Here is a 24,542-nt window from a genome sequence, read left to right as displayed (position 1 = left end):
GGCAAAGTTCTTTTGCCAGCCCCTCTCTTGAGCCCTGGGAATTGTGCTTCAGGTACGTGGTACAGTTCTACAGTGGACTCAAAACTGTTCGAGGTGCTTGCTTCATCACTCTTGTACATGGTCAAGATAAATGGCTGTTGGTTGAGTTTATGTTGAGGAAATCTAGGATCAGGGACTACATAAGAGTAGGACAAACATTAGCTGGGTCATCTCAAAAGAACTTTTCCATTTTGCAGAGGCTGGGAGTCTTTCTGTATTTTTGGAACTGTTTTGGATCAAGCTGCCCAGACTAGAGTTGTTTCAGCTCCCTTCCCTTTCCCATCCTCTATTCCTGTGCCTTGGACTGAGTGTCCCAGCCCTCATCCCACATGCCCTTAGTGGTTTTTCTTGTTCCAGGGACCCCATCTTCTTAGTTGTAAAGCAAAACATTTCCTCTCTTAGTTCCTCTTCAGATCCTCGTCTCTGAGGTATAAATATGGCGCTTGATTAGGGAGAAGAGTTCAGCACTGAATTCTAAACTCTTTGACTGCTTTTATTTTTCTTTTTTCAGGTTCAAGTGCTGGATTGTGTCATGTGACCATCCCAAAACTCAGAGCACCCTATGGCCATCTTTGCCCTCTTGTCACATAACTTGAAAACTGCCTGATGGCCTTTTTGCAATGGTTCCTTCCAGGAAGCCTTGATTTCAGTGAAGAAGTCCTTTCCCGGCATTCCAATGCCCTGTCAGCCCCATATTCCTCAGACATTCTTAACAAAGGCAATCACGCACATGATGTAACAAATACACAAAGTAAATAATCACACTAATAATATGTTCAGAGGGGCGCTGGCCAGGTTCACACAAATAAGGTGGGGGAGGGTTGCTCCCGCTGGGTTGCTGGGCTGTGTCCCCAAGCCTCTCTATCCCATGCTTTTTGGGGATAAGGAAGAACAGTGGACTGAGACTTCAACTCATAGACTTATATTCGTAAAAGGAACTCCCCCTCCTGTCTCGCAAAGATCTTTATTTGGTGGTACTCAAGGGGCAGTATTTTTAAGTGTCCCCCAAGTTTAATGCCCCAGCTCTCTAGACTCTGTAGAGGGAAGTTACCTGATGCTTACTGCCCAATCCCTACCCTGTCCCAAGATCAAGAGGTATTTGACCTTTGGGGAATTATCTTCACTCTTCCTACTCCTCCTACTGCCAAGGAAATGTAAATGGTATTGATCATCAGGTGTCTTATTCTCCATTGAGGCAGAAAGGATGAAGAACAAGGCCAGAGAGGAGAGGCTTGGGGTTGACATAGCTGCTATATGGGAGGTTAGTTGAAAAGCTTAACAGCTCCTGCTTATTCCTCTACTGAAACACCTTGTCTCATTTTCTCACTATGAGTATAGGAGTAAGATGCTCAAGCTCACCAATATTACTTTCCCAGGGTGACCACATACCTTTGCCCCTTCCATGGTCCAGTCCAAGCAGGAGAGACATATGCTTAGGAAGAATAAGCCTTCCAGGTTTGCTCTCCAGCATGGGCTTTACTTCAGTTCAGTACTGTTGCTACCAGACCATAACTGCTGGATTTATTTAGTGGTAATTTTGCTGCAGGTTTTCACCCCCTCCTCTCCTGACATTCTCTAGGCTCTAGCCTGGAGCCAAGAGGTCAGCTGGTGAGGTATGGGTAGGGTATGGAGATTCTCAACTCCTTGGCTTCAGGCACTCCAGCTGGCAGGCAGGAGGAAACGTGTATTCTCTGAAGCCAGTGACTCCTCTAAGCCTCACATCTCTTCACCACTGCTCTGGTGCCCTGGTTATCTGGTCCCACAGCGAGAGGTATTTTATGTCCATAAAGTGCCCGTGGTAAGTGCTCAGAATTCATCTCTTGGCTGTGGCGGGTGCTGCTATTTCTCATTCCATTGAGGGGAAGAAACTGAGGCCCAGTGAGTCCAGAGGAGTGTGCATCAGGATTGTGGGATGAATGAATGGGCCCAGCTAATGATGAAGTGGCAGCCAGTCTGCCTGCTTCCTATCCTTCCAAACCAGGGAGTCTCTGTCCTTCCCATCCTCTGCTGTAACTGGCCTTGTCAGATGCCTTTCCCCACTGTACTGTTCCCTCCCTGCTGCCAGATACTGCTGTATTCCAAAAATAAAAAATATTATAGACAATCTGCTCCCTTGTTTTCCCTCCTACCCTGAGCTTTGGGGTTGGGGGACTAAAATGTCCCCCTCTAGAATCCCTTCCACCTTGGTCTGCTGGCTCTATTCCCTAGCCCAGAGCAGTGATTTGGATTCAAATGCCCTGTAACCTTCAGCCTACTTAACCACTCCTTTCTTGACCCCTCCAAATCCTTCCCAGACCTGGGGGACTCAGATCTTTTTTTTTTTTTCATTGACCTGAAGATAGAGGCTGGGACCAGGGACATTCCACAGGGTCTTTGGTCTCTCTCCACTGAGGGGAATTTGGGTTTAAGCAGGCTGTACCCTCTGGCTAAATAAATCAGTACCATGAAGAAAGCTGGCCTGAGGGTTAGTAGTGGTTGAGGACTCCCCTTTCCCTAGCTCTTAAATCCTAACCTTTTACTGTTTCTATGACCATTCGGTTTGGCTCAAGAAGGTTAGTTAGGGTACTTATGGGTTAGAAACATACCTGTGTCAGCCCTCTTGCCCTTTACTCCCATTCCCAACCCTGGAGGCTTTATACAAGTGCTTAAGTGGGTGGGTCTTGGGGAAGAGCCTGGTTTGGGGAATAAGGGATAAATGGGGCATAGTGGGCAGGGGCCCTCCTATTCCAGTAAAGCCAAATACCAAAAAATGAAAAGTCACAATAAATAAATAAATAAAATTCCCAAATCCTTTTGCCCCTGCCTTCACTTCCCTTCCCCTGCCATGGCTGGAGGAAGAGAGGGAAGAAGCTAAGAATGGATAGATTTCCTCTCCTACTGAGTAGTCAGGGGTTCTCCCCAAACTACCAAGCCCCTCACCTTGCCAGTAGAAGAAAGGAGGCTTGGTGTGGGGCTTTCATTTATTACTCCATTTCAGTCTCTTTCAGTGTTTGTCTCTGCCTAGTCTGTCTCTTTTGCCTCTCTATTCCTTTGCCTTCTCAGTGTTGCTGTTTGTTCCTCTGTCTCAATCCCTCTTGTCTCTACATCTCTCTATCTTCTTGCCAAACCTTCTTACCTGCAAACCTCAAACACTACCCTGACCGTGCCCCTCTCCCTTTCTCCCAACCCCTCACCCTTCAGTCCCCACCTGCCTCCCTCTGTTGTATTGCACACTGCTTGGTCAAGGGAACAAGGTGTGATGTTCATGGGAAGAGGTGGAGGGAGCGCTAGGGCTTGGGGGGAGGGGCAGGGCTGGGGGGTCTCAGGGTAGGGTCTGTGGGGGAGGCATCCACTGTCCCCCACCTTAGGAGCAGCCACAGCGATCCACCACCATGCCAGGGATCTTGCCGTAGATAATTTGCTGCTTGTCATTGAAGTAGAGCATGTTGATTGGGGACATCTTGGTGGGGGTGCAGCAGGGCCCAGCAGAGCCTCTTGGATTGGCCTGTTGCACCAAGTGGGTGTGTGGATACTTTTGCATGAACATGTACTCGCACTGGCCGGAGCAGTAGTTGGCCTTGTAACGCTTAGGTGCGATGATCCAGTCCCAGCCGAAAGCCTCAAAGTCCACTGTGAGGGGATATCGGCAGCAGCGGGACTCGCTTGAGTGCTCATCACAATCCAGGCCCAGGTTCCGCCGGGACCGTTTTGTGTTCTCTAGGACTCGAAGCTCCATGAAAGGATGCTGAGGGTCAGGGAGAGGGGAAAGAGATGTGACATAGCCCTGGAATAGTTCCTCGTCCCTGTTCCTCTCCCACCTGCCTAAACAGGCATCAGAAGAGACTCCATTGATTTCTCGGCTTTTTCATTTCACCCACCCCCAGAACTTCCCTTCATTTTTCTTGCTATCTAGCCATCTCTCCTTCCTAATTCTTCCTTACTTGGCAACCAGATCCTAACAGCTCCTTGGCCCAGGGCCTCATCAACAGGCAGTTTTTGTGTTCTCACGGATCTCCCATTAACTGACACCTTCAGCCCCAAATCCAGTTTTCAGCTGTTGCCTGGCTTGGATCCCTGAAAAGTGATAGTTGCCACCCCACCCCATTCCCACCTCCTCTAGAATCAGTTCCTGGCCCCAGAGAAATAACACTGGTCCCCAACCCCCTTCACGTTCCTGGTCTACTTTTACTAACATTCCCCACTTCCTCAGGGCCAGGTTACACATATCCACCACCACTTCAGGCCCCCTGCTCACCAGGCCCTCAGCTCCCGGCCCCAGGGAGGTGACAGCCAGGTCTGTGCCACTGGGATCAAAGGCGTTGATCTCGATGCCCCAGTTGCTCTGTGGCTGGCGGAACCAGCTGTGAAGCACTTGCTTGAAGTCGATGCTCTGCCAGTGGCCGGAGCGCGAGTGCAGCTCAATCTTGAGTGAACGGATACGGATGTGACGCCGGCCTCCACCCCCTCCCCCTGCAGTCCCTTCCCCAGTTAGGGGTTTCAGTCGCAAGATCTGCAGGTAGACTGTGGCTGGGCGGGGCACGGGCCGAAGGTACACCCACAGCTGGGCCTTCAGTACCTTTGTGAACATCACCTTGGGGCTGAAGTGGAAATGGCAACAGAGAGGGCTGCCATCTGTCTGCACTGCGGGGTCCGCTGATAAGAGAGAAGGGGGCAGAGCATCAGCAAAAGGTGTTTGTAGAGGGGATCAGCAGCCCTGGGAGGCACTGGCAGTTTGGACTCAGGCTGTTTTCCAGTTCTTTACCCTTTTCCTGTGCCTGTATTGTTGGCTACTGTTACTGAGTCTTTGATACCCAAACAGTGCCTCCTCTTTATAGGATGATGTCTTGGCTAATTCTTCCTGATCTGCACCTATTCCATTTACCCTAATATATAAGCTCCTTTCCACTAGATAATCTGCAAAGATAGTTACCTAAATTCTCCTTCCACCTGCATCCTTCATTTTTACAATCTTTCCCAGCATATAAGGCTTGCACTTTTTCTGAATCTTGAATGTCCTTTACAGAAGCCATGTGTTTCATCACATCTGCTATCCTTAGGTCCCCCTGCCCTATTTATATGGTCGCTTGATTTGTCTGTTGGACAGGTGACCTGCCCCACCCAAACCTAGATGGCCTCAAAGGAGATAACCCAGGGTCCAGAGAGGGAGTGTGGTCTAATTTTCTCGTAAAGTAGATGAGAATTCAGAGCTAGGCTTGTGTCATTCCTAGTAGCACACCTTCCAGAATGAACTACCTAAGTGTTTTCTGTACATCTGACTCCCCATTGTCCCTTAAGAACAAATTTCCTTAGTTGCTTCCTCCTCATCACCACCATTCCCACCTTGACGTTTTTTTTGGTACTGGGGAGTGAACTCAGGACCTTGCAAGGCAGGTGGTGGCACTGCTGAACTAAATCCCCGGCCCCCCACCTCAACTTTTGAGAAAGGGAAAAATTTGTTTCCTCCTGTTTACCCAAAGCATCAGAACTAACATTTAACACCCTAAGTCAACTGAGGGCACTTTTTCTCCCCAGAGCTTTCCTTTGGTTTCTATCCCAGTGTCAGTAAGTCTACAAAGGTTCAGGATCTCAACTTTACATTTTAACCCTTTCCCCTTTGTTCTGATCCATACATTGTCCCTTGGGTCTAAAAGATGATTCTCAGTATATCCTTCTGCTTTGGTTCCAGCTCCTCCCACTTCCCCTTCCTAATCTCTTAAATCAGTTGAGAATACCCTAAATCATGTCTCCTCTGGACAGGAATGTTCATTTTCATTCTATACAGGAAGGATCTAGAATGACCTTCCAGAGCTCCATTAAGTTTGCTGAGGAAGTCTAGGGCCTTGTGTATCATGCACAGGTCTCGTGTACTACACAGTCACGGAGGAATTGGAATGTTGTCTCCCACCAGCACTCCACCCTACCTCAGGAGACAGAGGACCCTCTAAAAGAGGTAGGAAGGAGAAAAGTGCTTAATGATCTTCATGTATTCAGGACACCATACACAGAGTCCTTCTGCAGCATATTTTTTTCTTGGTTCTGAGGCCCCAGTATTGTGGTAGTCATCTCAAGTTACCCCACCAGCTGGAACTTCAGTAATAGTGCAATGGACTAGGGTTTTTGAAGTGGAGACTGAGAGATTAGGAGGGTAGCTGGGGTAGAAAAGCTACTGAGAGATCCGGAATGACAAGCAACAATCCAAATGACACATTATTTCTAATTTCAGCACAGGAATTGACTTTCTTGCTATTAGATACTCATCTTGAGGGTAGTCATTGTTGATAACTTGTGTATTTTGCTCACCATTGTAGCTTTAGTGCTTCCTTGCCAAGCAGTACTCAATAAATACATGCTGCATGAACTCTTAGTTGTAAATTACACAGGCAACTGCCTATGAGTTCTTCCTAAACTTGTTATTTGCCTACAATTGAGCTGGGTTTTGTTGTTGTTGTTGTTTCTTTGAACTGGGTTTCACCACTCCTTGACTCCTCCCTCATTAACCTGTATCTGACCTTACCCACATATCAGATTTAGCAGTGTGATAAAGATAATTCTTGACTCATAGGAACATTAAATGAGCATTAAATAAAGAATGTGAAAATAGTAGAGGTTCTCAATAAAGGCTGATTGGTTTGTTTTCCAAGCACTAAACATACCTCATTACCTAAGGTAACCTGGACTTTAGAGGTGAGAGATGGTCACCATCCCTCTTAAGACAGTGGTGACCAGCTTATGGCACCCTAGTGCTGCAGTGGACTGTTTGTATCAGTGAAAGCTCTAAAAGGTTCAGCATCAGTGCCCTAAGTCTTTGGTTCCTTTAGAAAAAAGTTTCCCCATCCTCACCACGGGGAATCTTCATACACTTCTCCCCCAGTGGATATGGTGACAGTGCTACTAAGGGATGGGACATAAGGACAAAGTGAAGGGACAGGATAAGTCAGGGGAGATTTTGGAGATGGTGAGGGAAGAATGGAGAAGAGATAGGAATGAAGACAGGTTAGAGGAGATAAGCTGAGGAATAAGAGTGAGTAGGAAGATCATGCTATGGGGAGAATTAAGTTTGGGAGTTGGAGAACATCAGAATGAGGTAGAAAGGAGTGGGTGGGGGTTGAGAGGTGGGAGGGAGCTGAACCTAGTGGGGTAAGGGAGAAAAAGGATAGGTACAGAAGAAGGAACAAAGGAAAGGCAGGTAGAGCTATAGAGGGAAACCCGGCTGAGAGAGCCCCCAGCAAGCACAGGCCCAGCTCCGGTGGGGAGGGGAAGGGGCCACATCTGGGTTGGATTGATCTGGTTGGTGGCAGGCAGCAGGTCAGGTTTAGTAGGCGGTGCTGGTGGGGGAGAGAGGTCATTGCACTATTTTCAGCAAAAGCCCAACCCCCTCCCTACTCACCAAGGCTGCCTCCTCCTCCGCCTCCTCTCCCGGCCCCCCCACCCGCTCCCAACCCCGCCTGGAAGGCCTAGGGGCTGGAGGTTGGGCAGTGAGGGCAGGGGCCTCTCGGTGTAGGGAGGAGAGACAAACTGAGGGGCTGGGCTTGGCTCCCTGAAGGGCAGGGGGCTGGGTTCCCAGGATGAAGCCTGGGGTGGGAAAGCCTGAGAGGGTAGAGGGAACTAGGGCAAGCACAGCAGCCTAGGAGAGGTGGGGGCTGGGGTCCAGGGTTGAGTGTTGGGGGAGGGGAGGCAGGGGGAGGGGAGCAGAGGCCATCTCTGCTGACAAACACCTCCCCCGATTAGCAGAGCACAAGTCTCTTATTAAAGCGGGTCCCTGGGGATTAGACTATAAAAGTCTCTTTTTGCTTTTCCCCTCTCTCCCTCCCCTCCCCTTTACTCCCCCTCCCGGTCTTAAGAGCTCAGCTAGGCTCTTAAAGGGGACGTACAATACCTGGCTGGAGACCCTGTTCCCTAGTTACCCAAATACTGGGGTGGCACCGGAGTGGAAGGAGGGGGTGCGATCCCACCTGCTGGTGCCCCCCACCAGGCCTAACCTGTGCTGCCCAATCCATGCATGCTGGCGTCCTTACATTTCGTACATCCCCATAACCAGAGCTAATTCTGCCCTACTGCCTCACGGTTAAGGGATGCTAGGCATAGTGAGGAGCCAAGGTAGTCCACAGCTGGATCACCCATCCAGGAAATCTTCGTACTACACCACACAGACCCGGGTGTATCTTCCCCTTCTATACCCTTCACGCCTTTACCAGCAAACTCTTAATCAGAATTCCTGTACAACTGTTTCCTAAAATCCCCACCCCCACCTTGCCCTCAGTCAATCTCAGACTGACCCTAGCTCCTTAAGTAGAAGCCATAAGAACGAAGGTGAGGGCTGGGGATTTGACTCAGTGGTTCCGCTGCCTGCCTCGAAAGCGCAAGGTCTTGAGTTCAATCCCCGTACCAAAAAAAAAAAGAACGAAGGTGACTGAGGAACCCAAGGCAAATCTCCAGGCCTTCACACACCCATACACATGACCCCTCACACACACACACAGTTAGTTTCCTGGTTCTTTGAGTTTTCTTTATAGCCCTGACCAAGTACTGTGGAGTGAGTTCTGCAGAAATATGGGTGGCAATATCAGGCACTCCTACCAGAAGCACACCTGAGTTTCCATGCCTCTCCTACAGGGGTGGGCCACTGGGACTCCCCTCAGCCCCAGCTTTTTATGACCCATCTGCCAATAAACCAGTCCCCCCCCCCCGCGCCCGTCTGTTCAAAGTCATAAAACCAAACAGGGGAAGGGGGACCTTGCCAAACCACTAGGGAATAAGAGTGAGCCTGGCTCCCTGGAGTTGAAGGGTGGGGGGAGACCCAATGGGGGAGGGGAAGGAGTCACCTGACCCTGGGGAGAGCTGGGGGTGGGGGTGGTAGTATTGGCCTGGATTTTCCAGGCCATAAAATTTCAAAGCAGCTCATGTCTATTAACATGTTCATCTTCCGTTTGGCTGGGGGCTTGGATGCCTGGGTCCCCTCACACCCCCATCTAATTATTTAAGTCCAGCCGAGGGTACAGTGGATGAATAAGGGGCAAAACACTAAGGTTTGAGGAACCAAATGGTCGCCCTTAACATCTAGTGCAATGGAGTTGAATTCTCTGAGCTTAGTCGGTACCAAGAAGGTGCAGCTTTTCTGGCCCCGTGGGATACCCAGTTCGAGACACACGGCTCAGGATAGAGAATGCCAGCTGTACTGCCGGGAGGGACACAGGGTTCCGAGACTGGAAAAGGAGCACTCAGTTCTCTGCAGTCGGATGGATGCGTTGCAGAACACCGGGCGGGGAAGTGGGTGCCCGGGGAGGCAGAGAGCACTGCGGGCCAACTGGGACTGCGGGGGTCCGGGAGCTGATTCTGTTCTCCAGCCTCCCCTTCATGGCCCTTCAGGACAGAGTCGCTGCCCGGTTCTCGGTTGCGGGCCCCAGCTTCCCCGGACTCCTTCAACACGAATCTTTCCTCACACCGGGGAGAGGAGGCGGTGTCTCACAACCCGTCCCGTTTGCCCCGCGCCCACCTCCGCGAACCCGGCGTGCACACAATTCCGCCGCCCATCTTCACCGCTCGAAAAAGTTCTGTGAAGTAGCCCCCGCTCCCCAATCCATCAAGTTTTCGAAGTAAAGGCTTCCGGGCCAGGGCAGCCGGGAGCGCCCCGCTTGGAAATGAGAGGTGCCCTTCCCAGAGCCGCGCCAGCACCGCACCGCTCGCGTCCCGCTGCCCACTTACTCTCCTGGGCCATGCTAATGACGGTCTCGGTGGTGGCGTGGTACTCGTCCTCCTCCAGGAAGTCCTCGGGCTGCAGCGCGTCGCCTTGGAAGTCATGCAGGTCCAGGATCTGCTGCAGCGGCGGCGCCTTGGGCAGCAGCTGCTTCACCACCTCGCGGCTGATGTTGGGCGCCTCCTTGAGCCGCAGTTTGCTCAGGATCTGCGACTTGATGCTCTCCAGGCGCAGCTCGCGGCTGTGCTGCCGCCACACGCACACGGGGCAGCCGTCCGGCTCGGGCGCCGCGGACGGGGCCGACCGGCCGGCGCGCTCCCCCCCGGCCCCGGCCCCGGCCCCGGCCGCCGCCGCCGCCGCCGCCGCCGCCGCGGGGCCCTCAGCCGCCTCCCCCCGGGGCCGCAGCTCCAGGGCGAGGAGCAGGAAGCCCAGCAGCAGCGGGGCCGCGAGCACCATGCTGGAGGGGAGGGGAGGAGGACTGGGGGGCGGGGACGCCGGAGTCCCGCAGGGAGGGGGCAGAGGGAGAGGGGGGGGAGGAGGGGGTCCGGGCGGCGCGGGATTGGGGGCTGCCCGGCCGAGGGGGGGCCGGGGGGGCCGGGGGCGGCGGGCGCGCGGGCGGGGCGGGCGGGCGGCCGGGGCGGGCGGCTGGGGGGGCCCGAGCCCGGGCCAGGCCCTTTATAGCCCCGGCCCCCGTGTCGTCAGCGGCCGCGATTGGCTGCGGAGCCAACAAAAGAGGTAGCGCTGTCATCCGAGGCGAGAGAGGGAGCCGGAGAGAGCCGAGGAAGAGAGAGAGAGGGAGGGAGCGAGGGAACCCGGGCCCAGGGAGAGATGAAGAGATGGAGAGATGAGGGGGAGGAGGGAGGTTCCGAGGGAAAGTCCGGAGTCAGACCGAGGAGAGGCAGAGAGATTAGAGGAGAAGGGACAGATCCACAGAGACCGAGATGGGGCGAGGAGAGAGAGGGGAGAGACAAAGGACGGTAGAGAAGAATCAGAAGGGGAAAGACGGCGGGGGGGGGGGGGTCAGCTAAAAGACTGCCAGAGAAGGGAAAAGACTGGGAGAACTACTGAGAGAGTTAGGATTTAGAGAGAGCGAGAGGGGGAGAGGGACAGAGGGACAGAGAGATCCCGAGAGACCAGAGAGCAGAGGGGCTAGACGGGAGACTGAGGTCTATAGGGCCGAACAGGAGAGATGGGTGGGTGGGGATAGATTGGGTGGGCACGGGGGAGGGGAGCAGAGGGGAAGGAGGCCAGTATCCTGAGAAAGAAAGAGGGACGGGCAGAGATCAGGAGACACCAAAGAAGCCCTTAAGGAAGCAGGTGTGGAGGATCAGTGGGGTGAAGGAGGAGACTCCTGAGGGAAGGAATAACAACCACACAGTCACCCTTGGTGGGATTACAGATGGGTGGGTGGAAGACTTGGGCCCAGAGGAGTCCCATCTATCACAGGTAACTGAAAGAAGGTGTTTAAAGAAGCCCTGGAGGGAAGCATCAGGCTGGCTTATTACAGGGATGAGGGAGATTTGGAAAGGAAGAGGCCAGGGGCAACCTGAGAAATTGAGGAGGTGATGGGAAGCACTGAGACAGGAGGAAGACTTACAATTGGGAGGACGGTGAGCTTGAAATTGGGGAGCAAAGGGAAGCAGCAGGCTGCCAAAGGTGGGAGCTGGAGACCTTGGTGGGGAGGAGCCCAGCCCGAGGCAGGGCTGTAGACCACTGTGCTTGGAGAGGACTCTGTACTGCTGGATTCCTAGATGTGTTCTCAGATCTGCAGGGTCCTTGATTCTGAGAATGAAGTTGCAGGGGTGAGGATGGGGGAGAGGTCTACACTCAGATGCCTGAGCTGGAGATGACAAGTTGCAAAGAGAGAAATTCAGATGTGGAACCACCCCTAGTTTTCAGGAGTGACCCTGGGTGCAGTCAGAGGACAGTGGAAAAGTGTCAATCAGCCAAATGGATTGGGCTGGATGTAGTGGCGCACACCTGTAGTCCCAGCACTAACGAGATGAGGCAGTAGGATCACCACCAGTTGGAGTTCAAGGTCCTGAACTGCATAGTAAGACTTTGTCTCAATAAATAAATAGAAGGGCCAGGGCCGGGGATTTAGCTCAGTGGTTCCACCGCTTGCTTTGCAAGCACAAGGACTGGAGTTCGAGCCCAAAATAAATAAATAAATAAATAAATAAATAAATGAATGAATAAATAAAATTTAAAAAAAATAGATAGATACTGCTTTGAAAGTGCTTAACTTCTGGTGCTACATACCTCTTCCCTGACCTCAGTTTCTTCAGGCTTATTTCTTCTCCACCTTGAGTCCCTAGAGATCACTAGATAAATTGAAAATGCTTGAGGGACTGGGATTTAGCTCAGTGGTGCCTCCACCTGCCTCACAAATCCAAGGTCCTGAGTTCAATCCCCATTCCAAAAAAAAAAAAAGAAAGAACGAAAGAAAGAAAGAAAGAAAAAGAAAAAATACTTGAGGGGTTAGGTCTTGCTCATTTCCTGGCACATACAATGTTCACTGAGTAAATAGAGGAGCTTCATTATTGGGCATCTCAGATCAAATAGGCACTGGTTTCCTCTCTGGAATTAGAGCTCAATAAAATATCTTGGTGTTGGCTTGGAATAAGCTTAGTAACAGAGTTGAGGTGGGGTGCTCAAGTGGAATAAGAGAAGAAACTGAAGGTCCAAGTGGAGGAGAGAAAACTGAGTGAAGAGAGGTTAGGAAGTCTAATCCGGGGAGCTTTGACTAGATGATCCATTCCCACAGATAACAGATATTTAGAAAGCAACAGAATGGAACAACAGTAACAACAAAAAAACAAAAACTCAAGACAGATGGTTCCCTCCTTTGCTTTGGATGAAGTCATGGGTATCTCAGCATTTCATTGAACTTCCTTATGTATAATATGGGGATCATATTCCCTACCCTCAAATGGTTGTGAGAATTGCATACAAGTCAATCAATAGAGGCCTTCTTGGGTTTCTTCTCTTCAAGACTCTTCTCCTTTCCTTGAGATCTCCCAGAGCATTGATTGCCTTCACTGCATATTCTGGTGTGTCCTATCCTCCAGAATGTTTCTCTGATGTCATTTCCTCAGCAAAATTGCAAGCATCTTGAGAGTGGAGATGGTATCACCTCCTTCTGCTCCTTTAGGGCAGGTAGCCCATCCTTCACTTCTCATCAAACATGTATCTAGTGGTAGGTTCAGAGAAAAATGAGATGCAAAGGTACCTAAGGCTCAGCTCCTTTTCACAAGGAACATGTAGACCAGACGAGACAGTAGGTGAGCAGGACCAGCCCAAACTCCAGGCCAGAGTGCCTCCATCTGGATGATGACCTAGAATTTTTTTCTTCCCTACAATGTGCCCCACCTTGCAGTTTTTCATTCAGTGAATGACAATCATCCAGGCTAGATACCTGGATATTTCTAATCTCCTAGTTCTTTCATCATCTCTGAATCTTTACGTGGTTTGTTTCTTCTGTCTAGAACAACTGCCTGGCTCAGGGTGGAGCTCAGTGGTAGAGCACATATTCGACATGTGAAGTTCTAGGTTTGATCCCCAGCATTCAACTCCCACTCCTGAATCTCTTGGCTAAAGAAATTTCTTTGAGACAGGGTCTCGCTCTGTAGCCCAAACTGGCCTTGAACTCACTATGTAGCCCAGGCTGGCCTTGGACTTGCAGCCATCCTCCTGCTTCAGTCTTGCAGGTACTGGGAATACAGTGCACTATCGTGCCTGGCCTCTTGGCTAAATTTACTATTTCTTGTGTCTCAGTGTGGATTAGATTTTAGATGTGCTATCCACGAGTCCTTTCCTGACTCTAGTTTCTTGATTAGAACTAGGCTGCCTGGGTTCCACTCCCAGCAATCTCCCCTTTTTGGCTGTGTGAGCTTGGACAAACTATTAAATCATCTTATTCCTCAGATTCTTCATTTGTAAGACAGAGATAAAAGAACCATTTCATAAAGTTATGAAGATTAAATTCCGACACACCATTTTCACTCCTCCTCCTTCTTTTCTGTTTTATGGAAGATTGAACCCAGGGCCTTCACACTGAGGTACATCTCCACCCTTTTTATTTTTATTTTGAGTTAGGGTCTTGCTGAGTCACTGAGTAGCCCATGCTGGTCTCAAATTTGAAATCTTCTGGCCTCAGCCTCCCAGAATCCTGGGATCACAGGTATGTACACTGCCAAGCCCAGCGTTGACACACCATTCTAAATGCATTAGTCATTAATCTTACCTCAACTTATAATCCTCACTGTGAGACCCAGTACAGCAGGAAATTTTTCACCATAGTTTTCCTCAACTGCTTAGAATAAAGAATGAACAAACCAGGTGTGGAGATGAACTTTTGTAATCCTGGCTGCTCAAGAGGCTGAGCCAGGATTGAAAGTTTGAAGTCTGATAGGTTATATTTCCAGGATTCAATCTCAGTACAGGGAAGAAAAAGGGGGCCTTGGTAAGTGCACCAAGTCAGACAGAGCTGGACCTTGCTAAGAGTACCTAAACAGAGTTGGGGAAGAGAGAACTGTATTTTTGGGTCCATGAGGTGTTACTGTTGTCTGCCAAATACCAGGGAGTTAACACCAAGAACAACTTCAACTTGTGAGACAGGATTTCCATCTGACTTTCTCCGCACGTTTTGTTGTTGTTGTTGTTGTTTTTTAAAGAATTAAAGGCAATTCAATGGATAGACAAGATTGCCATCTGGCGGTAGAAAACCTACAGCGAGCTCTCCTCTCATACTTTATACTGTATTTTTCATTTTAGACCTCTAGTCTGAGAAGTGTCTGGTGATAGAACCCAGGACGTCGTGCTCTACCTCTGAGTTACATCCTTGGCTCGAAAAATTCTGTATCATAATGGAGTACACCTTTCCCTTTTTTCTAATCCCTTCTACATTCATATCCTCTCTCTCTCCCCTCCCCTCCCTCTCCCTGTCCCTCTCCCTCTCTCTCTCCTGGGCTCGAACTGGCAGCGATCCTCCTGCCTCAGCCTCCTGAGTGCTGAGATTACCGGCATGCGCCACCCCACCCGACTAGAGGTCCTGTTTTAAGGTCCCTTGGCTTGGTCCTGTTGGGTTTCCCCGAAGTGCCGGAACTAACTCCGAGAAGGTTTCTTTTAGGAGCTTCAGCACTTCAGCAGCACCAGACCCTATTCTGAGGGGGGATAGCTTCACAGAAAAGGAGTTGGAAGAGGGCTTGACATTAAGATCTTTACTTATCCCTGTGCAAGATGTGGTTTGGGGTCCCGCCCACTGTCCTGATCTCCCAGGCAACTGTCTTCCTCCCCGGGGTGCCCCTTTCCCGGCGTTACCCGGAAACCTTCAAGCCCGCCTCCTTCAAGGTCCTAACTGGTTGGTAGCAAATGTGGGTCGGGGCCTAAGGAAGGCATTTAAGTTTGAAGGTTGTGAGCTGCGGGAGAGGAGGCAGTGTTCCAGGGGAGGGAGTAAAGTTCAGGACCTGCGGGAGGGAGGACGCGGATTGCTGGCGTGTCCTCTGGTTGAGAGTTTATTGCCCTCTTGGGAAGCCCGATCCCAGGGTTCGAGGCCAGAGACGCTTGGGCCGCTCCTAGAGGTGCTGCTGCCAGAATCGGGGAACCACTGCAGGAATACCTATTTTCTGTCCTCTCAAGGGAAGACGCCTAATCCTACCTCCTTTCACTTTTTGCTCCCGAACACCTCATTTTGGGAATCAGTGGGTTCATTCCCTGGCACTGCAAGGCTTTCTTAGGGGGGAGGGGCGGGCTGGTGAAGCTGTAGCGGAAGCCTCCCTAGAGGAACCCCCCTCCATGTGTCTTTAGGGGCTGGGGAGGCTGTTCTGGGACTGGGTGGTACATATGTTGATGAAGTAGACCCTTCTCAGACCTCTGTCCCACAAACCCTGGGGCGCCCCTGAGAGGATCTCACTGTATAATTACCATCCTCTCCACAGCATATTCTAAACCCTATAATTATCTTGCCTGGGTGTCTTGCCAGCCCTGTTAACCTCTTTAGCCCCAAGGCCTTCTAAGAGAAGTTGAGGAAGGGAGCCAAAGAATTTGTATTGGGGGCTATCGTGGTAGTATGGAACTGTAATACGACTGCTGGGAGACAGTGTTATTTGGGGTCACTACTTCCTTTGCCTCTGGCCTCCCGGAAAAACCCATGTCCACCTCCAATCAGTTTCCTCTCACCCTCTTAGCACAGGAAGGTCAGCCCTCCAACTCCGCTGGGGATGAGCTCTTTCCTCCCTTCACTTTTGGTCTCCCCAGGCCTCTCCACCTCTTTCTTGTCCTTCTCACCTGTTGCTTCCTCTCCGGATCCAGCGGGTGGGGGAGGGCTTAATGCTGGCTCTGATGAGGGCGGTGGCGGTAGCCGGTTGCGCTGCCCAGCAGTGCCAGCAGGAGGCGCCATATCCCAGCTGCTGGGCAAAGGAGCAGTACGGGCAATGTCTCCTGCCTCTTCCTCTTCCTCGTTTTTTTGTTTTTTTTCTGGTACCAGAGATCGAACTCAGGACCTTGCGCTTGGGAGGCAGGCGCTGCGCCACTGAGCTAAAACCGCCCCCCCCCGGGGGCCATTTTGAAAGGGTCTTGTTAAAATCACTAAGTTGCCATGCTGGACTCAAACTTGCAATCCTCCTACCTCAGCCTCTCAGTGCTGAGACCGAAGGTGTGGGCTACCACAACCCTCAAATTGAAGGCTGTAAGCATTTTAAAGGCAGAGGCGTATCTTACTGATCTCCATATAGTCCCAGTGCCTGGAGGGGATAGGCTTCCAGTTAGTGGATGAATAATTGAATGAACTCTTCCTCAGTTCCTGCCTAGGCCTTTCAGTTCCATGGAAGAGATGTGTGAGGTGACCACCTGATCCCCAGCATGGTATCTTTCTCATTGCTCCCATGTTCGTCTGTGCTCCACCTCAGCAGGAGCCTTAGCTGTGAGGCTCTGTGACTCAGGTGAGTGCTGCTCTGCTCCTGTGCCCAGTCCTGGACCAAAACCGCCTGGCTTTAGGATTCTGGCCCAGGTGGTGCCCCAGGGAGCCTGAGCCTGGCTGGGATCCTGCCTGATGTCCAGCTGTGTGAGTAAATCCCATTGTTAACGGTGACCAGCGGGAAGATGGGGAGAATGTGGGAGGTCGAGAGCTGGAGCCCAGGACCAGAGAAAGGAATGGGGACTGGCCTGTGAGGACCGTCTGGTGGGAGCTGGTTGGAGGAGCAAGTGGGTTTGGAATAGGAACTGGGCCTTAGGGCTTGAACTGGGGGTTCAGGCCAAGGCCAAGGTGTGAGGGAGGGGCAGAAATAGGCTGGGTTGCCCCTCCCAATTTGTACATTGGCCACCTCTGTTGGGATGTCTAGATGCTTTTCAAAGCCCAAATAATTTGAAGTCCCATGAGTCTAAACACAGGGTATGATAAAGCCCAATCATTTTTTTTTTTTTGGTACCGGGGATCGAACTCGGGTCCTTGCGCTTGCGAGGCAGGCGACGGAACCACTGGGCTAAATCCCTGGCCCAGGCCCAATCATTTTTTTAGGGCCTGGGGAACAAAATCAGGGCTTCGTGCTTGCTAGGCAAGGACATACCACTGAGCTATAGCCCCAGCCCAAGCCTTATCTTTTTCTTTCTTTGTTTTTTTGAGATAGTGTCTCACTATGTAGTTCAGGCTGGTCTTGAACTCTGGCGATCTTCCTGCCTCAGCCTCCTGAGTGCTGGGATTTCAGGTGCACACCATCAAGCCTAACTTGTTTGTTTGCTTTTTTTTTTGTACTGGGGATGGAACTCAGGACCTTGTGCTTACAAGGCAGACGTTGGCACCACTGAGCTAAATCCCCAGCCTGTTTGTTTGCTTTTTGAAACAAGGTCTTGCTATGTAGTCCAGCCTGGCTTGAACTTGCTATGTAGTCCATGCTGGTCTTGAACCTGAGATCCTCCTGCCCTAGCCTCCTGAGTGCTAGGATTACAGGCATGTGCCACATACTCGGCTAGCATTATCATTCTTTTTTTTTTTTTTTTAAACTTTCTCTGCCTTTTACTGATTAAAAAAAAAGCCAATCTGAAATGAATGTAGAGGGCAACCTGCAGCCATACAATAAGCAGCAGATAAAACTGTAGATGACGCAAAAGAGTTTTTTGCAAGAGAAGCTGAGCCGGTCCCAGCACCCAGAAGGAAGCTCCCTACCACCATCCCAGGCTCCTAGGGCAGAGAAGCTGAGCAGGTCCCAGCACCTGGAAAGAAGCCTATCATTCTTAAGGTAACTAAACCAATCTCTCATTTCTTATGTGATCCTCATAACGGCCCTATGAGAGGAGGAAGGAGTTCTTTTCTTCGTGCTCTACTGGGCAGAAACTGAGGCTCAGAGAGAATGAGGGCCTAACCCAGATCACTTGCTTGCGAATTGGCAGAACCAGGTCTCACCCTATGGCATCTACCTTGGGAGCCTCCCAACGGGCCGGTGTGACAGACTCAGCACTGAGGTTAGTGTGTCAGGACCCTGCATCTTTTTTTTTTTTTTTTGGTACTGGGGATTGAACTCGGGTCCTTGTGCTTGCAAAGCAGGCAGCAGAACCACTGAGCTAAATCTCTGGCCCCTAGGACCCTGCATCTTATCTGCAAGTTGATCCCCAGTAAGTGGTTTCATCTCTTTGAGCTTCACTTTCCTTCTTCTTCCTTTTTTGTTTTTTTTTTGGGTTTTTTGTTTTGTTTTGTTTTTTTGAGACAAAGTCTCAAAATATGAAGTTCAGGCTGGCCTTGAATTTTTGATGATCCACCTCCCTCAGCCTCCTGAGTGTTGGGATTACAGACGTGCGCCATCACGGCTGGCTCCTTTCTTTTTCTTTTCTTTCTTTTTCTTTTTCTTTTTCTTTCTCTTTTTTTCTTTTTCCCTTCCCTTCCCTTCTCTCTTTCTCTGTTTCTCTCTGTCTTTCTGTCTCTGTCTCTCTCTCTCTTTCTCCCCTACTGGGGACTGAACCCAGAGCCCTCTCATTGAGTTACATCCTCAGTCCATTTTTTATTTTAAAACAGGATCTCCTTGAGTTGTTAAATTGTACAACCCAGGCTCAAATTTGCAATCCTTCTCCCTCAGCCTCCCAGAGTGCTGGGATTACAGGTATGCACCCCCCCCACCCCCGCTCCCCGACTGAAATGAAATGAAATTTCAGTTTCATTGCACAGCAGACATGGGAACTTTGGCAGTGTTCTCCTGGATACTACAGTGATCTTTTTTTTTTTTTCTGAGACAAGGTCTCACTATGTAGTCCAGGGTGGCCTTGAACTCCTGGGTGTCCTCCTGCCTCAGCCTCCTGAGTGCTGGGATCACAGGCATGCACCATCACACCTAGCTACAGTGACCTAATCTTGCCCACTATGAAGTGTGTGGCTTCCCTAGACAGCAGGGGGCAGTGAGTTGGCCACCCACAGTGACTGGAGGCTGCCTTCTATGACTCTAGACTCAGCCACCCAGGGCACCTGTGGTGATGTCACTAGGGAGACAGGGCATGGTCTCTTCTTCTTGGGCCTGCACTCAGTGCTGGTGCTGAGGGCTGGGACAGACTCTGGGGAGCTTTGTGGTCTGTGAGTCTTCCAGCAGGACTTCCAGAGCCAGCATCAGCATCTGTGCTTCTCTCCTTAGCTGAAGCTGGGACTTCTGGGTTTACATATCAGGGCGCCCCGCCCCCCCTCAGACCCCTCTTGACCTTAAATTGCAGCCACTAGTCTTCCTCCTCCTCTGTGCTGTGGTGATGGTCTTGATACTGATGCAACCTTTCTATCCTCCCCACTCCCAGCCCCATCTCCTCCTCTTCCTTCCCCACTGCCTTATCTTCCCATAGCCCCATCTTCCCTCTGGCCTCCCACCCGCCTCTGCTTTCCCTGGTGTCTCCTCACCCTCCTCATGCCCTGCAGCTTCTCTCTTCCCTTGTGTTTCTCCACCCTTTCTCTTCCGTCCCCACCTCCCCATTTCTTTATTCCTTCTTGTCTCCCTCCACCAGCAGGCCAGGGCCTCTCCCGTCACACCACCCACATCTTGTGCCTCAACTGTCCCCACTCCCACCACAGGGCACGGGAAGGTGGCCCAGGCTCCTGTGGAGTGGAGGGGTCGAGGTGTCTGTGCAGCAAGCGGCAGGCTCCGTGAATCTATCTGGCCTTCAGGAGGCCTGGGATGCCCTGCATCTGGCCGATGCTATGGGGTGTCAAGAGGTGGAACCTTTGCCAGGGACACTTGCAGCCGTATGTCCTCCTGCTGGCCCTGGGTGGAGGCTGACAGAGCTGTATGGAAGCCTGGCTTTGCTTTGTGGAGAGGGACAGAGGTCCCTGCCCCAGCTTGCTTGCCAGTGCGCACACCGTGGAGTGGAAACTGCGCACACCACGGCAGCTTGGCGGCACTCAGGATGCAGGCACCGGGGCAGGTGCTGAAAGCGATGAAGGACACCATGCGGAGCGCTGGGTCCGAGCTCAGCCTGCTCCCACTTAGACAGGGCTCTGGGGTGACTTCCTAGGCTGGACGAGGGGAGTGTCCTGTTACTATTATTTATTATTAAGATATATAGAACATGAAACCTACCATTTTAACTACTTTTTAATTTTATTTTTTGTTAGTACATGTTTGCAGTCTATAATGATTATATTTATTGTGAGGAGTTTGGGCATGTTAATCTTAATTATTTAATTATTAATTATTATTTAATTATTAATTATCTTAATTATTTTTTGTTGTTGTTTTGATTTTTTTTTTGTATCGGGAATCGAACTCAGGTCCTTGCACTTTCGAGGCAGGTGGTGGAACCACTGAGCTAAATCCCCAGCCCCTACCAGGGATCGAACTTGTTTTGATTTTTGAGATGAGGTCTCACTGTGTAGTTCAGGTTGGACTTGAGCTCACTATATAGCCCAGGCTGGCCTCAAAATTTTAATCTCCTTGCCTCAGCCTCCTGAGTTCTGGGATTACAGTCTGTGCCACCATGCCTGGCACACATTTTAATTCTTTTTTGTCTCTTTCTTCTTCCATTCCTCCTTGTTCTCTCCAACTCTTGTTTCCCTTCTCATTTGAAAAAGATGTTGCTGCTTCCTATTATACATATTTTATTTTGCTCTTTATATTTTGGATTTCTCATATAAGAGAAACCATGTGATATTTAAACTTGTATGTCTTATTTATTTCACTTAACATTATGGTCTCAAGGTACATTCATTTACCTACAAATACCTCAAGTTTATCTTCTTTATGGCAGAGTAGTACTTCATTGTGTATAAATACCACATTTTCTTTATCCATTTATCTGTTGATAGGCATATAGGCTGCTTCCAAGATTTAGTTATTATAAATTTTGCTGCTTTATACATGCACATGCATGCTTTATACATGGGTGTGCATGTATCATTGTGATATGATGACTCCAACTCTTTTGGGAAGATTTCTAGAAGAAGAATAGCTGCATTGAATGAAATTTCTATTTTTAGTATTTTGAAGAATCTCCATAGTCATACTAGTTTACATGCCCACCAACAATGTAGTTGGGTTCTCTGCCCCCCCCCCCAGTATTTGTTGTTATTTGATTTCTTTTCTTTTTCTTTCTTTCTTTCTTTCTTTCTTTTTCTTTCTTTCTTTTTTTTTTTGGAATCAGGATTTTGCTGTGTAGTTCAGCCTGGCCTTGAACTCACTATGTAGCCCAGCCTGGTCTGAAACTTATGGCGATCCTCCTGCCTTAGCTTCTCCAGTGTTGGGATTACAGGCATGTGCTACCACCCTTAGCTCTGTTATTTGATTTCTTTTTTTTTTGTTTGTTTGTTTTATTTTTATTTTTTGGTACCGGGGATCGAACTTGGGACCTTGGGCTCACGAGGCAGACGCCAGAACCACTGAGCTAAATCCCGGCCCTGTTATTTGATTTCTTGATGATAGCCGTTCTTTCTGGAGTAAAGTGGTATCCTAATGCTATTTTAATTTGCATTTCTCTAGTGGCTAGTGATGTTGAACATTTTTCATGTATTTATTGGCTATCTGTACTTTGAGAAGTATCTATTTCGGTTGCCCATTTTTTGATTGAGTCTTTTCTTTTGGGGGAGCGGCTAATTTTTTTGAGTTGTTTATATATTCTTCTTTTTTTTTTCGTACCGGGGATCAAACTCAGCACCTTGGGCTTGCGAGGCAGGCAGCTGAACCACTGAGCTAAATCCCCGGCCCTGTTTATATACTCTTGATGTTAGTCCTCAGTTTGAGGAATAGCTGGCAAAAATTCTTTGCTATTATGCAGCATTCCTTTTGCTATTCTGGATCTCTTCTGATTACATTTGAATTTTTTGATTGTTTTCTCTAAATCTGTGAGGAATATTGTTGGTATTTTGATTGGGATTGTGCTAAATCTATATATCAGCTTTGGAAGTATAGCCCTTTTGACTGTATCTGCTCTGCCTATCCAGGAACATGAGACATCTCTGCATTTTCTCTTTCTTTCTTTCCTTTTTTTTGGTACCGGGGATTGAACTCAGGTCCTTGTGCTTGCTAGGCAGGCTGTGGAACCACTAAGCTAAATCCCTGGCCCATCTCTCCATTTTCTGATGTCCACTTCAATCTCCATTTTTCGAGTGATGTAATCTTCATTGTAGAGCTCTTTCACTTTCTTAGGTTAATTCCTAAGTACTTTTAAATGTTATTCATTTATATATATTTTTTCATTTTTCGAGACAGGGTCTTGCTAAGCAGTCCAGGCTGGCCCTGAACTCACTATGGAGCCGGGCTGGCCTTGATCTCATGGTGATTCTCCTGTCTCAGCCTCTCTCCAGTGCTGGGATTACAAGTTACTATTTAATTTTTCTTGATGCTACTAAGAATGGTATTGTTTTCCAGAATTTCTTTCTCAGTAAATTCATTATTAGTATATAGGAATGGTATTGATTTTTTTATTACATTATTTTTTTATTTTATTAGTACATTTTAGATAGACATAATGATAATATTCATCATAGGGAATTTGTACCTGTACATGATATATCTTGCTTCTTTTTTTCTCATTCCCCTCCTCTCCCTTCGATCCCTCTTTCCCTCTTTATTTACAAAATCTTTGTTTCTTTTTTTCTTTTTTTTGGTACCTGGGATTGAACTCAGGACCTTGTGCTTTTGAGGCAGGTGGCGGCACCACTGAGCTAAATCCCTGGCCCTCTTGTCCTTTCTTTCCTTTCCCTCTCCCACCTCCCTTGTGCCCCTTCCCATTTGAATATTTTCTTCCCATTTCTCAATACCTATTATACATTTTGGTCCTTATTTACACTTGGTTTCTCACACCAGAGAAACAATGTGGTATTTAAACATGTGCCTTCAATTTTTCTCACATAAGAGTATGATCTCAAGGTGCATCCATTTAGCTAGAGATATCTGAAGCCCATCCTTCTTTATGGCAGGGTAGTACTGCATTGTATAAAAAAATCATGTCTTCTTTTTTTTTTTGGTACCGGGGATTGAACTCGGAACCTTGCGCCGGAACCGCTGAGCTAAATCCGTGGCCCAAACCGCGTCTTCTTTATCCATTCATCAGTTGATGGGATTTTTGCTGTTTCCAAGATTTAGCTCTTACAAACTGTGCTGCTTTAAACACGGGTGTGCATATATCATTGTGGTATGATGCTTTTCATTCTTTTGGGAAGATTCCAAGAAGGGGGAATAGCTGGAACCTCTAGTTTTAGTTTCTTGAGGAATCTCCACACTCATTTTCACAGTGACTGCAACAATCTACACTCCCACCAACAGTGGAAAAGCGTTCCTTTTTCCCCACAACCCCTCCAGCATTTTTTATTTGTTGATTTCTTGATAACAGCCATTCTTTGTGGAGTGAGATGGAATTTCAGAGTTGTTTTCATTTGTATCTCTCAAATGACCAGTGATGTTGAACATTTTTAATATATTTATTTGCTATTTCTACTTCATCTGAGAAGTGTCTGTTCATTTCAGATGCTCATTTTTGGATTGGGTCTTTAAATTTGAAGGGTCTGATTTTTTTAGTTCTTTATATATTCTAGATATGAGTTTTTTTGTGAGGAATAGTTGGCAAAATTTTTTTTCCAACGCTGTGGGTTGTCTCTTCACTTTGTTGGTGGTTTCTTTTGCTGTGCAAAAGGTTTTTTAATAAGATGAAACCCCAGTTGCCTCACTTATGTGCATGTTAAATTCTTTTCCCATGTTTGGAAAGTTTTCTGCTACTGTATTTCTCCCCAAAGAAGACTTAACCAGAAAATAAGCCCTAGCATGATTTGTCAAGATGCTCGTAATATAAATCATATCCCCAAAGTAATCCCTAGTTAAGATTGTCAGCCAAGGGTAGGGCATGGTAGTGCAATCCTGTAATCCCAGCACTCAGAAGGCTGAGGCAGGAGGATCACTGCAAGTTAGAGGTCAGCCTGGGCTACATAGTGAGTTTAAGGCCAGTTTGGGCTACATAGTGAGTCTTTAAAAAAAAAGATTATCAGCCAGATGGAACACATTTAATATGTCTGTTGCAACACACAATGGACATATTGAATTATAAAATAATATTAATATATAATTAATATGAATACATATTATTGATGTTAATACTTAAAATAAATGAAAATATGAATTATAATTATTACTCAAATGGATTCCTTTGCTTTCCTTTTTTTGGGGGGGGCATGATAATATTTCATTTCATTTATCAAGAGTTGTAAAAAGTGTTGGGGTTGTACTTTTTTTTTTTTTGGTACCCAAGATTGAACTCAGGACCTTGTGCTTGTGAGGCAGGCGGAGGCACCACTGAACTAAATCCCCGGCCCTGGATTCCTTTGGATGAGAAGTAAGTGCCTATGTAAACAGATGAAATCGAGTCTTACTGCTTAATGACC

At 48.7% G+C, this 24,542-nt stretch overlaps 2 protein-coding genes and 1 long non-coding RNA gene across 3 annotated transcripts in view; 2 read left to right on the top strand and 1 right to left on the bottom strand.

Annotated features, from left to right (window-relative positions):
- The window catches only part of Sarnp (SAP domain containing ribonucleoprotein), a 59,211-nt gene extending 57,068 nt beyond the window's left edge, over positions 1-2,143 (top strand). The window contains exon 12 of the transcript XR_002388270.2: positions 551-2,143. The gene's annotated coding sequence lies outside the window, so the exon portion shown is untranslated. The remainder of the gene's footprint in view (positions 1-550) is intronic.
- Positions 512-10,197, bottom strand: Gdf11 (growth differentiation factor 11). Its single transcript, XM_021241431.2, has 3 exons — positions 9,721-10,197; positions 4,274-4,671; positions 512-3,763 (listed from the first exon to the last, which is right to left on the bottom strand). Exons 1-3 carry the CDS (start codon positions 10,166-10,168, stop codon positions 3,383-3,385), a joined length of 1,227 nt encoding a protein of 408 aa, XP_021097090.2. The 5' UTR covers positions 10,169-10,197; the 3' UTR covers positions 512-3,382.
- Positions 10,198-14,965: 4,768 nt separating this feature from the next.
- Positions 14,966-24,493, top strand: LOC110345145 (uncharacterized). The gene is made up of 5 exons (XR_015443370.1): positions 14,966-15,294; positions 16,512-16,653; positions 17,743-17,946; positions 18,098-18,169; positions 24,410-24,493. It is a non-coding gene; the product is annotated as an uncharacterized LOC110345145 (long non-coding RNA).
- The last annotated feature ends 49 nt before the right edge of the window (positions 24,494-24,542 follow it).

The sequence above is a fragment of the Heterocephalus glaber genome, unplaced genomic scaffold (assembly GCF_053883595.1).
Source record: "Heterocephalus glaber isolate CG9 unplaced genomic scaffold, H.glaber_assembly_v1.0 deba00001569, whole genome shotgun sequence".
In the NCBI taxonomy this organism is placed as follows: Eukaryota; Metazoa; Chordata; class Mammalia; order Rodentia; family Bathyergidae; genus Heterocephalus; species Heterocephalus glaber.
The sequence above is the reverse complement of the archived record's forward strand: the minus strand, read 5'-3'. Positions and strand labels throughout refer to the sequence as shown.